This window comes from Gopherus flavomarginatus, chromosome 3, assembly GCF_025201925.1.
Source record: "Gopherus flavomarginatus isolate rGopFla2 chromosome 3, rGopFla2.mat.asm, whole genome shotgun sequence".
In the NCBI taxonomy this organism is placed as follows: Eukaryota; Metazoa; Chordata; order Testudines; family Testudinidae; genus Gopherus; species Gopherus flavomarginatus.
Window position 1 is genome coordinate 70,302,068 of NC_066619.1, and position 15,242 is coordinate 70,317,309.

The 15,242-nt window shown below is 39.5% G+C and overlaps 1 protein-coding gene across 2 annotated transcripts in view; it reads left to right on the forward strand.

Moving 5' to 3' along the window:
- Nucleotides 1–15,242, forward strand: part of MAN2A1 (mannosidase alpha class 2A member 1) — a 200,208-nt gene that overhangs the window by 165,577 nt on the left and 19,389 nt on the right. The window contains exons 20-21 of one of the 2 annotated variants that reach the window (XM_050945620.1): nt 9,600–9,794; nt 9,931–11,074. In XM_050945620.1, coding sequence (XP_050801577.1) covers nt 9,600–9,794; nt 9,931–9,969 — 234 coding nt within the window. In that variant the 3' untranslated portion in view covers nt 9,970–11,074. Of the gene's footprint in view, nt 1–9,599; nt 9,795–9,930; nt 11,075–15,242 lie in introns of those variants that run through there. The other variant, XM_050945619.1, reaches the window with a different exon arrangement.

Here is a 15,242-nt window from a genome sequence, read left to right on the forward strand (position 1 = left end):
TTTTTTAGCAACTTTCTATTTCAAAATTTGGTCCAAGACTTTGCCTGTAATTGAGGTTAAACTAATAGGCCTGAGGTTCTTGGATCACTTTTTCTCCTTTCTTAAAAATGGGTACTATATTAGTAATTCTCCAGTCATATGCTATGACCCCTGAGTTAACAGATTCATTAAAAATCCTAGCTATTGGTCTTGCAATTTCATGTGCCAGTTCCTTTACTATTCTTGAATGGAGATTATCTGGGGCCCCTGGTTTATTCTCATTTAAACTGTTTGAGTTTGACATCCAGATGTGGTAATTTCTACTTCTATATCCTCACTGATATTAGCCATCCTACCACTACCTCTAATCTCCTCATTACCTCTATTAAAATCTGAGACAAAGTATTTGTCTACGTGTTGTCACTGTATCCAGCAACAGTGAATAAAACAGATTAGTTGAAATAGTTAAAATATATTATTAAGGAAGAGATTTACAAAGACGCAAACAGGCAGGTAGCTTTAGTTGAAAGTCAACGTGGGAGTCTCTTGTGCATTTGGAAAATCTCCCCTCATTATTTATTATTAAACTTCAGAGTTAATATACAATTGAGAGGAATAGAGGGAGTTTACAGCTCTCAGAGTTCTCTATCTGCAAGCTCATGACGCATCATTCATCTCAACCTTACTAAATGTATACTAAAGGCCACTGAATCTCTCAACCTCATTTTCTCCATTAGTCAAACCATGTTTTCACGCCTTTTGTAAAGCTTTTTGAAATCCTCTGTGGAGAGTTTTAGTATTTACTAATAAATATTCCCATGTCACCACTTGGAAAGATATTTTAAATATTTGAGTTGAAGAAGGCAGAGGTGTGGTGCTCAATACTTTAAAATCCTGTCCACATCCCAATGACAGAAACTTTTAGCTTTTCCTCTCCCCATGTATCAAACTGCCCTGATCCCTCCTTTCTCTGACTTCAGTTGCTAAATTCCCAGACAAATTGGTATTTCTGTAACTGCATGAGGTAAATAGAAATGTTTTATAAAACCGGGAATTTCATTCATTTTAATATTATGGAACTGATCAAATAAAACTTTGAATCTCTCCCATTTATTTAATCTTTCTGTGTGTTTTTCAACCTACTTTCAAATACAAATTTAGGAATAAATTGCCTAGGGAGGTTGTGGAATCTCCATCTCTGGAGATATTTAAGAGTAGGTTAGATAAATGTGTATCAGGGATGGTCTAGACAGTATTTGGTCCTGCCATGAGGGCAGGGGACTGGACTCGATGACTACTCGAGGTCCCTTCCAGTCCTAGAATCTATGAATCTAATGTAACTCTGGATATTGTACTTTCAGCCATTTGACTGTGAATGCTCTTGCATAAGGGAGGTTGTATTTAATCACAAAAAGCAATAATTTTTGTTACAAATAAATGACATACACACACACCTCTCCTAAAAAAATGGAAAGCAGAAATAGTTCTACCCACATTTTTCCAACCTCTTGCTCATGACATCTTTCCTTCTACCTTTTTTAAAAAAAAATTAATAGTTGTCCGAGTCTTCTACTCCTGTACTCACATACTTTCTCCTTAAAAGCAGGTTTCTGGGGAGCTGTAGCAGCCAGTGCAAATGTATACGTCTTTAGACACATGTCAGGATCCTTGGTACCACTTCTGCAGCTCCTTTTAAACATTGCAACTGCTGTGCTATAGATCTTGGAGCATTTGATAGTGGCTACTGCCATGGCCTTAAACACAACTGGTGGACGTAATCCTAAAATACTTGAGACTCAGACAAAGATGGCACTACCTGTTGTTGCTTCCAGAAAACGTAATTCTGAGGAGAAGGCAGATAAAAATGGAGAAGTGGGACATGGCAATAAGATGAAGCTGAGAATTAGATGAAGAATTAGATGGAATGGGAAAGATTATGCAGAAAAAGAATAGGGAAATATTCAGAAGTCAAGACTAACTAGTTGGCTGTGACTATTCAGCCATTGACTAGTTGCGGAGGTAATAATGATAAATTGTCATTAGTCATGTAATCCTTTCTTATCCAGTAGTATTGTTTGGTCATTACAGGATGTAGTGTATATTTCCTTACTTGCAGCTGCATGTTGTATATTCATCAGTGATTTAAAAGAACATATTTACTCCTAAATAATGGCATTATGCAGGGGAAAGGTTTAAATGGGGGATAAGGAGTGTTAGCAGAAGGAAAAATATTAAATATAATTTTGTAACAATTAACAAGTCATGACTTTTTCAAACTTTAAATAATGAAAAGATTTAATATTTTGGAGTTGAGAGAGATCGTCAGTCTGTCTTGAACAGAATTGGCAAGAGCGTTTATTCAACATAATTTATAAAACTGTTTGGAACGGCAGGATAACTTTCACAATCAAGAGATATTTATCTTAACATAGTCTTGTGCTAGTGGCTGTCATAACATTTTTTCCCAGATCTGGACCTTAGCATCCAAAATATGGGTGTTAGCATGAAAACCTCCAAGCTTAGTTACCAGCTTGGACCTGGTAAAGCTGCCACCAGCTAGGGATTTATACAGTGCCTAGCTCACTGTGGTCTCCTCAAAACCTTCCATGGGGGACCCCAAGACTCAGATTCCTTGAGTCTCACAACAAAGGGGAATAAACCATTTCCCTTCCCCCTCCTCCCCTCCAGGTGTTCCCTCCCTGGGTTCCTGGAGAGATATACAGAAGCAAGCTCCATGAATCTAAACAGAGGGACTCCACCCTCCCTGTTTCCAGTCCTGGAAACACAAGTACCAAGAGAGCTAATCTCTCTTCCTCCTTACCCAGAGGGTATGCAAAGTCAGGCTTAGTAAATCTAACACAAAGAGATTTTCCCCCTGACTTCTTCCTCCCACCAATTCCCTGGTGAGCTGCAGACTCAATTCCCTGGAGTCCCCACTAAAGAAAAACTCCAACAGGTCTTAAAAAGAAAGCTTTATAAAAAGAAGGAAAAATACATTAAAAATAGTCTCTGTATAAGGTGAAAATATACAGGGTCAATTGCTTAAGAAAAAAAAGTGAATAAACAGCCTTATCCAAAAAGAATACAATTCAAAACACTCCAGCAACTACACACATGTAAATACAAAAAAAAACAATATAAACCTATTGTCTTACTATTTTTGTACTTACAACTTGGAAACAGAAGATTAGAAAGGCAGGAGATAGAAAAATCACTCTCAGAGCCGAGAGGGCCCAGACAAAAGACAAAGAACAAACAACTCACACCCAAAACTTCCCTCCACCCAGATTTGAAAAAGTCTTGTTTCCTGATTGGTCCTCTGGTCAGGTGTTTCAGGTTCCCTGTGTTAACCCTTTACAGGTAAAAGAACATTAACCCTTAGTTATCTGTTTATGACACACACCCCAAATTGCAGACAGTGGGGAACCTCACTGGCGGCGATTTCCTCCTAGAACTTTAAAATAAACAGATTAATACAACACATGCACCTTTACATATACCACTAAGTATGTAACTAACAGACTTCTACATTTTAAGAACACTTAAAAGAACATTAACCCTTAGCTATCTGTTTGACAGTGGCATAAGACAAGAAGTAAGTAAATGTTTCAAGTACTTTTTCAGTTTGACAATTCATTATTTTAGTTTTATGTTGGTGTCATATGAAATATTTGTTGGAGATAATTCCAGAGAACTCCGTGATAAACAACACCATAAACATTGCCTGCATGTGTTTATAAATTTAGGAGATCCTAGATCAGGGATTTTAAGTGTGGTAAAATATTTAGATGAAAACTAAGCTTGTGCCGGGAGGTATTTAGTTGAATATCTAAAGCTGTTTGCTATTATCCTAATTGTTTAAGTATAGAACTGAGTACTTGGATTAGTTTTAAAAAGTCCTACATGTGATTGAAAATATTTTTAGAAAAATTGTTTGAAATACAAACAGTAGTACTGTATAGAACAACTGTTCAGAACTGTTCAGTGGAGTTGCTGCATTTTTTGAGTCTATGTCCCTGTGGGTGCTCCACCATAGAATGTGCATGTGCACTCTCAACTGGAGATTGTAAACCAGTGATTGTGGGCCCACACCTGCACAGAAAAGCTCTTTGTGCTGCCCTACCAGGATATATAGGGGTGTGTGGACCTGCCCACCTGTGGTTCAAGATGGACCATTTGAAGTCAGCTGTTCTACAACTTCTTGCCCTTTACACTTCTCTTTGTCAAGCTAAATAGATTGAGCTCCTTGAGACATGTTTATTAGGCATGTTTTCTCATCCTTCAGTCATTCTTGTGGCTCTTTGCCGAACCCACACTAATTTATCAACAACTTTCTTGAGTTGTGGGCACCAGAAGTGCCCACGTTATTCCAGCAGTGGTCAGGGCTGTCCAGAGGATTCAAGGGATCTGGGGCAAAGTGGGGGAGCTGCGACGCTTGTATTCATCCGGCAGCGGTCCTGGTCTTCAGCAGCATTTTGGCAGCGAGGAGCCCTTCAGTCACTCCTCATCTTTGGCAGCACTGAAGGGCATCCACTAGCTGCCTCCCCCTGCCCCGGGCAGCCCTGGCAGTGGTCACGTCGTGCCAAATACAGAGAGAGTTAGTTTGACAGGCTCTATTTTCGATAAACTCATGTTGATTTGTCAGTTACATTATCCTCCTTTAGTTCTTTATTAATTGAGTCCTGTATCAGCCATTCCATTATCTTGCCTGGCATTGATGTTAGGCTGACAGGCCCATAATTACCTGGGTCATTCCGCTTACCCTTTTTAAAAATCGGCACAACATTAGCTTTCTTCCAGTCTTCTGGAACTCCTAGTGTTCCAAAACTTATTGAGAATCAGCAAGATCCTTAGCCAGTCTTTCGAAACTCTTTGGATGCAGGTTATCTGGATCTGCGGATTTTAATATTTCTGACTTTAGTGGAATGGAAAAAAACATTGTTATTACCATATTATGAGACTGCATCATCTGTTCTCCCTCCCAATACAGAACAAATATTTATTGAACATCTTTTCTGTATTACTTATTATTATTAATTAATCATTTAATAATTTTTCTAGCGTTTCCATTTAGTGATGGACCTATACCATTGTCAGGATTCTTTTTGTTCCTAGTGTGTTTAAAAAACTCTTACTGTCTTTAACTCTGCTTGCCATACATTTTTCTCCTTTTGTGTCCCTTATCGATTTTCTGCAATTCCCAACTTCTGAGTTATTCATTAATGTTAACTTCCCCTTTCTTCCATTTGTTATATATTATTTCTTTTATATTTTAAAGCTGCCTTCACTTCTTTTCTAAACAGTTGTTTTTTTTAAGCAGCACAGCCTTCTTCCTCAATTGTGGGATTGAGGCTTTTGGTGCATTTAGTAAGGTGTTAAACGATTCCCAATAATCATTCACGTTTTTTTAATTAAATTCTTTTCCCCAGCTTATTTGGCTCATACTGTTTTCAGCTTTGTGAAATTGGCCCTATTAAAGCACCAAGTATATATATTACTTTTAGTCTTGTGGTCAGTTCCTCATTATCTGTTGGAACAAGGTCTAACATAGAATTCCCCCATGATGGCTTTTGAGTTAGGAAATTCTCATCTATAACGTTTAGAAATTCCAAGGATGTTTGGAACTGGAAGTATGCAATCAGGCAGCAGAGACCAAAAATCCCATATACTCTACAGTATAGTGTTGTGTTACATGTAAACTACTAAAAAAAAAAAAAAGGGGGAGGGAAGAGTTTACAAAAAATTGATAAGGTAAGGAAACTGTTACCGTGCTTGTTTCATTTAAATTAAGATGGTTAAAAGTAGCATTTTTCTTCTGCATAATAAAGTTTCAAAGGTGTATAAGTTGTAAACTTTTGAAAGAACCACCCTAATGTTTTGTTCAGAGTTAGAAACATTTCAGAGTTTCTAACAGCCTTCATTCCTGAGGTGTTCGTAACTCTGAGCTTCTACTGTAGATTGAATTTTTGCTCCTAAATGACCAAGTCCAGTTCCTCTGGTTTGTTGGTCAGACTCTTAGCATTAATGTATACGTAATTGAAGCATTTCTCCTGTTTATGTCCTTTGATTCCTTGGTAAATTTTGTTCTCGATATCTTGATTTTGTGCTGAATTCTCATATCTTTCCTCTTTTTACGCTCCCCGAATGCTATTAATTTAACACCTTCCTGACTACTCTAGCCAGCCTGTCCTCAAGAAGTTTGGTCCCCCTTCTGTTGAGGTGGTGACCATCCAAACAATATAGCCTCCTCTCCTCCATAGAAGATGGGCCAATATTTCACAAAACCAGAGCCTAGACCACTTACCTAGCCAGTGATTCACTTCCAGAAACCTATGCCTTCTGTCTTCTTTTGACATATGCAGTAATATCTTCAGTAAAATATATGAAATAATATACTTGAAATGTTTATACCATTTCCTATCATTAAGATTGAGCAACCTGTTTGTAATTTAGATATGTTTACTTGTTTAGTTCTCAGCTGAATCACATATCAGATGTTTGCTGTTTGTTGTACCCACACACAAAAAAAATTAAAAATGTGTTGTGCTGCTAACCGAGAGGAGGAAGAGCAACACTCACTTCTTCCTTAAAAAGTTAGCATGTATCTTATCTGTTGAGAACTAATCAAAACATCTTCATTTTAAATTGTATAGAACTCTGTAGCTTGCTTTAATTTTAATTTGCTGGCACTATTAATTATTTGTATTACACTAAATGATCAGGACTCCACTGAAATTAGTGCTGTACAACTAAATCCTTGCTCCACAGTTTACAGTCTAGATATATGACAAGACCGAGTAGGTAAATGAAATAGACAAGTGGAATGGCAAGACAAGATAACAGTAAATGGTACATTTCCTAGGAGACCATAGTCTTTTTGCTAACTGTCTAGCCATTATCATCTGGAGTGTTTTGTAGACATTACAGCATTAGTAAGTCTTAAGGAGATACTTGAAGGAGGATGAAGAGACTTTACAGATTTTACAGGAGGTTTGACGGGTGGCATGGAAAAAAAGCACAGAACTGTTAATGATACCTCCTTTGCAAACTTTTTGAGAAAGCTACTGATTATTTGTATAAGTACTCCATTAAGAATAAGAATTATAATTCTTGGAGTGCTTGCACATGTCCGTTCCACTTTAGGTGTGTTCACACCAGTGCACTGAAGCTGGAGAACTTTTCCCAATAGTTGTACTTGTTGGGACAGTACATGCTGCTTGCTGAAAACATAAAGGGTTGGAACCATCCCAGCCCCCCTTTAGTTCCTTCTGACCACCCACGGTTGGTAGTCAGAGTGTGTGGGTGTGAGTCTTATGGTCTTTCCCGTATTTCCCTTTAAGAAAACTTTCTAGAGGTCTTTTATTGTAAGTAGTTTAGTATAGTTGTAGTTTAGATAGCGGTACTTGTTTTGGGCTCAAGATTTACTTACTGTTCTGGCTATAACAAATTTAGGCCAGTCCGTGATCCTCACTCCCACTGATAGAAGTGTTTGGGAGAAGGACACATCAGGTATAACTGCCCTATTTGTAAGGTATTTAAAACAAGGAGTAGGAAGTTGAACTTCAAGACATCCTGGTTGAAACAGCTTTTGTGCTCTCATTCAGAACCCATGCTAAGTATGCAGGCATTTGGACTTAACTCCATCTCCGAGTGCACCACCAGACTTGGAAGAGAGTGGAAGAGAGCTGGTGAGAAGACACCACTCTCCGTCTCTGGTGCCATGCAGGCAGCAGAAGCACAGCCCATAGACCTCTTCTTCTCTGAGGGCTAAGTCCTCAACACACTCACATAAAATGACCAGTACCGAAGTTAGTTATAGTTAAGATAACTCCTGCAAGGTGCTCTCCAGTGCCGCATTCTAGAAATGTAGAGTCATAGACTCTGGCATCTTAAGTTGTACTGCCCACCCACTTTTTAACATAGGTGTAGTTTGGGGGTGCAGAGTGGTGACTGCAGCACCTGTGCTTTGTGTCAGGGGAGCTGATCAGCTCCCCCACCATGAAGTGCAGCCCCTGCCGGCAGTGCCAGCCTCTTTCCAGTGGGGGTACTAAAGGGGACCTTAGTCCCCCTTGCCTTGAGACCTGGACCCTCCTCTCTTCCCCTCCAAGACCCTGCTCCCGGCAAGGCCAAAAGTCTGAGCTGGTCTGTAATAAGAGCCTCCCAGGGATCCAGAATCGCTGTGGGGAGCCATGGACCCTCCACTTGCTCTGGGCAATGCACCGGGATGGGTGGGAACATGGGCCCCACAACAGTCTGGGCTCCCTGGGTGACTCTTAGCATGGCCCAACTCCAAGTTCTGGGCTGGCCTCAGGGTGGAGCCTTGGGTCGGGGGGAAGAGAAGGAGCAGGGACATGGCTATGGGGAATGAGGAAGAGCAGAGGTGGGGCCACGGTTCTGGCAGTGTTGCCTAAGACTGTTAGGTTCTTGAAAGGTTTGGACAGAACTTGCCTCTTATTAGGGATCCCACATCATCCTGCAATCTGAGTTTGGTTCTTTCCATTTTAACAGGGCCGTCATTCAAACCTATAGCTACTCCCCCTTTTTCATCTCTCAATGAAGTTAGTATTCCTGGTGGCCACTATTTTAGCCAGGAGGTAGCAGAACTTCAGGCCTTGGTAGCTGACACTCCTTAGATACTGTTTTATAAAAGTAAAGTTAATTGGCATCCACACCTCAAATTTCTTACTAAAGTGATGTCAGATTTTCATGTAAATAATTCTGCATACTTACTACCTTTTTTTCAAAACCTCACACCCACAAAGATAGGGGAAATCTTCATACCTTGGGCATTTATAAGATGTGGCCTTTTAGCTGAACAGAATTAAAGAGTTTATGGCATCTCCACCTTATACTCTTGTTCATGTCCACTGACAGGATGAAAGGGCATCCCGTCTCTTGACAGATGATTTCTTCCTGGATCTGCTCTTGTATTTATCTGTGCTACGATAATGTCCATGACCTCAAAGAGTTTTAGCACATTATGAGAGCATAAGCAGTGTCAGCTGCTTTCCTAGGCCATGTTCCCATAGTGATATTTGCAGGGCTATGACTTGGTCCTATGCCCTAAGAGCCAATATGTTTGGGAGAGTAGTGTGGGAGTCCTTGTTTAGGTAGACACCAATTTCCTCCTCCATTTGAAATAGTCAGACACCTAAAGTGGAATGGACACATGCAAGCACTTAAATGTTAGTTACCAGTTCAGAAACTACTGTTCTTTAAGATGTGTGCACATGTCCATTCCATGACCCATCCTCCTTGCTCTCTACATGGGCGCCACAGCAAACTCTGGCTCCCTGGGCCAAGGAACTCAGTGAGGTCAGAGAGGCTCCGCCCCTTCATAACTTCAGCTAGTTGAACAAATGTGCAGAGGGCACATGCTCCACAAGAACAGGTACCACTATCGGAAAAAGTTCTCTGGCTTCAGTGCACAGGTAATCAACACACCTAAAATGGAAAGGACCTGTGCAACACACGTTGAAGAACAGTTACCGAGCCAGTACGTAACCATTTTTATTATTAGAGAAGCAGATGAGTAGCTGATTGAGAAGTTTTGTCTTTGTAAATAATAGTCTTAATTTACAGACTTGCATTTAATTAAGGTTTTATCTGCTTTTTTATAGAAAGAAGAGAAGTCATCAGTCAGTTTCCCCTCTCTTCTGAGCCATATGACTTCTTCTTTCATAAATCATCCTGTAATTCCAATGACTACATATGCAGAATCTGGTGTCCCACAGATTTTGAATGTCTTTTCTCCACTCACTTCTTCCATGCCTTGTGACATGCATGTGGTCAATCTAAGGACAATACAATCAAAGGTATGTTCAAAATATTAATGTTATGAACAAATGTATGATATAACTAGCCATGTATTCTAGAAAATATTTCATTCTATAAAAGTAAATTATGAATCCGCATAGGATGTAGTCACCAGGTCTTTTTCTTCTGCAACAGCTGAAGGATTTTCATCTTCTCACCAGTCACTATTTTTGAAACATCATACAAACATAAGATTTGATGTTCCACATCACATATATGTGTATTAAGTCCATCCTGCCTCCAGCAGTAGTGAGAGAACTCGGAAGATGGAGAAAAGCAATCTAGGGTCCAATATTCACTAAGTGTTTAACCACAACTCCTTGACTTTGTGGTTGACCAGTGTACTGTAATCTGTCTGCATCTCTACTCTTCATTCCACAAGCTTGCTTCAGCACTGTTTCTGCCAATGTTATACCTTAAAAGTTGTATTGCTGGTGTCATAACCATAGGAGACTTCATGCGCTTAGAGGTCCATATGTGCCTTCCTTGGATCTTAAGTTATTCACTTGATTGTATTGTCCTCATAGACTGGAGGATTTACAGAGAATAATTGCCAAGGGAGACAGGGAAGCAGAAGATTCAAACTGAAGGTTGGCAAAGAGAAGACAAGAATTACTTCAATTGCAAGACAAGAGGAAGAAATAAAGATCAAAGTTGCAGACAAAGAACCAGGATAAAGAGAAAAAAATGTGTTCCCTGGAGGACAAGTATCGAAGAATGGGAACTGTGAAGATGACATCAAAAGAAGAATCCAAGTAGCCGCTACTGCACTTAGAATACTCTGCAAGAACTGGAAAGCTAAAGAAATGTTGATAAAAATGAAAATCAGTGTATATGAAACAACTGCTGTGCCGTTGCTGCTGTACCAGGTTGGAATGCTGGAGTATGAAGAAGGCTGACGGACTAAAGATATTGACCTCAGAAATGAATTGGCTGAGGAGACTATTGAGAGTTTTGAGACTGCTGGAAAAAATGAAATGAAAAGAAAACAAGTAGGGCAAAAAATAATGCTATGACAGAAGACTAAAAAATGACGACTGTGGTGGTTTAGACACGTGTCAAGAATGAACTCGGAAAGTATACCATACATGGTGATACATATGAGTGCAAGGAACTAGAAATAGAGGAAGACCGAGCACGCATTAGATAAACACAGTGAAAAATGACATAGAACAAAGCATTTTAATGATGAGTGAAGCCATGAAGCTGGTACAAGACAGGAAGTGGCAAAAAGGCTTCATTTGACCTCCTCATTACTGTTGTGCTGATGGATGGGAGTGAAAGAGTATCCGCCTTAAAAATGTTAATTTCTTACTAGAACTCTGGTTTTTACTATCACAGGAGTTAATTTTATGGTTCATGAGTATGTATAATGAGCTTTTGCCCTGCATACAAAGTAGCAACCATGCTGTACAGGTCCATTCTAATACTTACAGAGCATATAAAGAGAACAAAGAAAACAGATGTTGAAATACTTGTGTTTAAAAGTCAAAAGGCTGTTAATTCTGGCAATGATTTAATTTGTGTTTAGCAAAGTTCTTCAGAATGAAATATCTCTCTCAAAAATCTTGCTGATACTAAGTTTTTCTTGGGGCAAAGAAAGAGTCATTCTTTCTTAGATAAATAGTTATTGTTAAAATTATTCCTGCTCCCTAAACAAGCATGACAAACGCACAAGAGGGAGTGAGAGAATAGAAAAGACTAACTTCTGTCTCACCGATATTTGCTTTATTCACATGCTGGAGACAGAATATGTTACACATACAGGTCTGTGCCCTTCAGCCTCTGAAACTTCACACCACTGGTAGGTCTTGATAATTGAACAAGGTTATTTATGCTGCTTTAACCTGTGATGCTAGATATGATGATGGTATCATGGATTTCAGCTGATACAAAACCAGTCAAGCTTGATCTTGATTACACAGAAGCCAAAAAGGGGGATAGGAAAGAGAGAATAGAATAAAGGTGAAATAACATTTAAGAGAAAGTATGGCTTGCAACTATTATCATACGTTTCAGTCAATCCAGTAGTGATGGCCTGACATCCTCACTAATCTTTGTGAGTTGGGTGTGTCTGAGGGCTTCACCAGAGTCCTTATGCAGAAGTATTGTCCCTTGAGTGAGATTAGGATGTTGAGGATTTTAAGGTCCCAAAGATGCCTTTGTGCAGGACTCTCAGATTTTCAGAAGAGGCATGGTCAGTCGTGTGTCTCGTCACTTTAACCAAATAAAAATAATTCCAATGCCCCAAACATAACTGTTTTCCATTTCAAAGAATTTCTTGTACATCATTATGCCAACTTGTGGTAGACATCTTTGGAAGTAATTTCACCAGTCATATTTCAGCAAAAACACACTACATTTATATAACTTTTTTTCTCCAATTTGTGCTTATTTCTATCAGCTATTTTCTAACGTGATTTTTTAATCACTGGAGTTCAGGAAAAAGTTTTGGCTTTCTTCTGTCAGTCTGTTTTAAGAATACTTTCGTTTTTAACATCATAAAGATATAGTGCAGGAGTGTCCAACTCATTCTGTATTGAGGGCAAAATTATTCTTTATTAGTATGTGGGCTGGAAGTAAAAATGTCATGGGCAAGAGGTAAATGTTGCTGTCTTGGCCAACTGCATAATAATCCTCTTTAGTCAGTGAAGTTAAATGATGCATGTAAAGAAAATAATTTCTTAAAGTACATTGTATGCAACCTCTTTATCTTTGTCCAATAGATTAAGTGTCCATATATTTCCACTATAAACAGCTCTCCCTCTGTCTCCCCTCTTGTCAATTTTCCCTCTTTCAATTCCCCCCCTTGGGCAGTTGGCCTCTCCTTCCTCTTTTAATTCACCACAGCCTCTGGGAGCTGGTGCCGCAGGATCAGGAGTGGTCATTGAGGGATGGGAATTGAATAGACAACTGTTCCCTGAGGCTGGGTTTGTTGGATCAACATGAAATTGAGGGGTGGAGTGAAGAAACCATTCTCCTAATTCTGTTTCTGGAGTGCTCAGTAGCCACAGCACCAACAAGGAGGTGGGGAAAAAGTCTTGGAAAGAGTTCCTCTTGAAAGCAAGCCAGAGAAAGGAAGCAGATAGGGAGGAAGAAGCTCAATTGCTCTTGACCAGTCTAGCATGAGCTCCTACTTCTTCTTCAAGTAGTGTCTCTATGGGTACTCCACTGTAGGTGTATCTGCGCCCCTGCACCTCTAACTAGAGATTTTAGGTAACAGTATCCATTCAGCCCATACATGGATTCTCCCTCTCTTGTGGTCTGCCTCAGGGCTATCTAACTGAGGGGGGTTTGCTAGATAGCCCCGAGGCAGATCATGAGGCAGGGAGAGCTCATGTAAAGGCTGAATGCACATTGCTACCTAAAATCTCCAATTAGAAGTGCAGGGGCACAGATATTCCTACAGTGGAGCACCCATAGGAGGACACATCTCAAAGAACCATCATTACTGCACAAGATGAGTGACTTCTTGTTCAGTCCTGCCAATCTATATCTCTGGTCCTTTTGAATTGCAGTGGCTGTGGTCCAAATGCTTTGGAGAGTGAAGAGAGAGCTTCAGCCCGAAGTAAATGGTTCAGTGGGATGTGTAGGTTTGACACACACAATGTAGTGGAGTAAATCTTTCTCTTTACCTCAGAAGAGTATCCAGGAGGTTAGGTTATGTGGATCAAAGTTATAATTTTCTAATACTCTCCACACCACTGATTGTCAGTCCATTGATGATCAGGTCAGTTTTTACTTTGATTCAGCTGTTCATTGGGAGCTGCCACAAGATCAATACAATGGCTGTTAAGTTTGGGACCTCCAGCCTATCCCTCAAATCTAAATTTTTAAACTGTCTTTTGAAGGTTCAGACCTATTTAGCAGGATGATGAAACTCTTAAAACTTAAGGGAGCAAGTTAGCAACTAAATCTTTGGTCTACCTGAGCTTTTCTTCAAGAAAAAAATACTTGATCTTGCAAAGTAAACTTAATATCAGAAGGCTTAATTAAATCTTTCCATGAAATCTCCAGAGAGCAAGTGTTAAAGTAGCTTCCAGCAGGTGGGGAAGCCATCCTTCTTGGTTCCTGTAGTGACTTGTAGGGTCAAGAGTGAAGAAGAGCCCAGATGTGGTGAACTATATGTGCTACATCAATGGACTAGAAGTCATGGGATTTTTAAGGACTAATGCACAGTGGGTGAAAGATGGACTGTTTGGCGAGTTTGTTATAGATTATTTACACTACGTTGTTCTAATAAATCTGTCCCAAGGAGGGGTATTACTGAGGCAAGAGAGCCTATTGTGGAGTCCTTTGGAACTTGAGAGGGGAAAGGGTATGGCAACTCCAGTGTTAAGGTGCTCAACTACAAGGAGGCACTTGGGATCAGGGAGAATCGTTCAGAGACAATTTAAGAGGTAGACATCTGAATAAATAGTCCCTTAAAATACATAGGTGGTCAAAAGAATCTTCAGAAAATGGTTACAACCCTAATGAGAACTTTTTTTTTTTTTTTACTCCTTTCAAAGCCAAATACCTTCTTTATTGTAAAGAGCAGGCAGGGTACTCTGACCATGCATTTGTCCTACATTAGATTGATGCAGCCTGTATACATTCCCACTTGTCTCTTTTTCCTTCCTCAAATCATAGATTCACAGAGATTCAGGCCAGAAGAAAGATCGTTATGGTCATCTGCATAAAACAAGCCAAAGAACCTCCTCCAAAAATGTGTACATCAATCCCATCATTTATGTTTCAGGTATAGCATATACAAAAGATATCCAGTCTTGATTTAAAGTCCTCATTTGATGCAGAATGCACCACATCCCTATGCTAAATTCTTCTGATGGTTAATTAGCCTCACTGTTAAAAAATTGTGCCTCATTTCTAATCTGAATTAGTTTGCCTTCATCTTGACAACCATCCAGTCCAGCACTGGATCTCATTATGACTTTTTCTGATTGATTTAAAGAGAAGTCTACTATTAGAAATCACTTCCCCATTTTGATGCTTATGAAACTGTGATCAAGACAACTCTTGACTTCCTTTTGGATAAACTAAGTATATTGAGTTTCTTTAGTCTCTGACTATAGGACAAGTTTCTTTTTGAGAACCTCTGTATGTTCCTACTTGTGGGATATGGTATTGAGCTGCAGAACTCAGAACTGAAAATCACAACCTGCATTGGCATTTCTTCTCCTCAAGAAGAATTGTCAGTACCTGTTGAGTGGGATGAGACCCCTTCTGAAGGAATTGACAAGTCACCCATCAAAGAGGATCAGATGGGCTTCTTCCTGGATGAACAAAGGCAATTCCATGAACTTTTGGAGCTAATGGTTAGCACTCTTCAATTTGAACCAGCTGTTTTGGCAACAGAATTGCTTTGATCCTCTTTTTGATATTTTGCAGCTGCATATTGAAGATAAATTGACTATTCCTATTAATCCAGGCCATCTTAATGATCC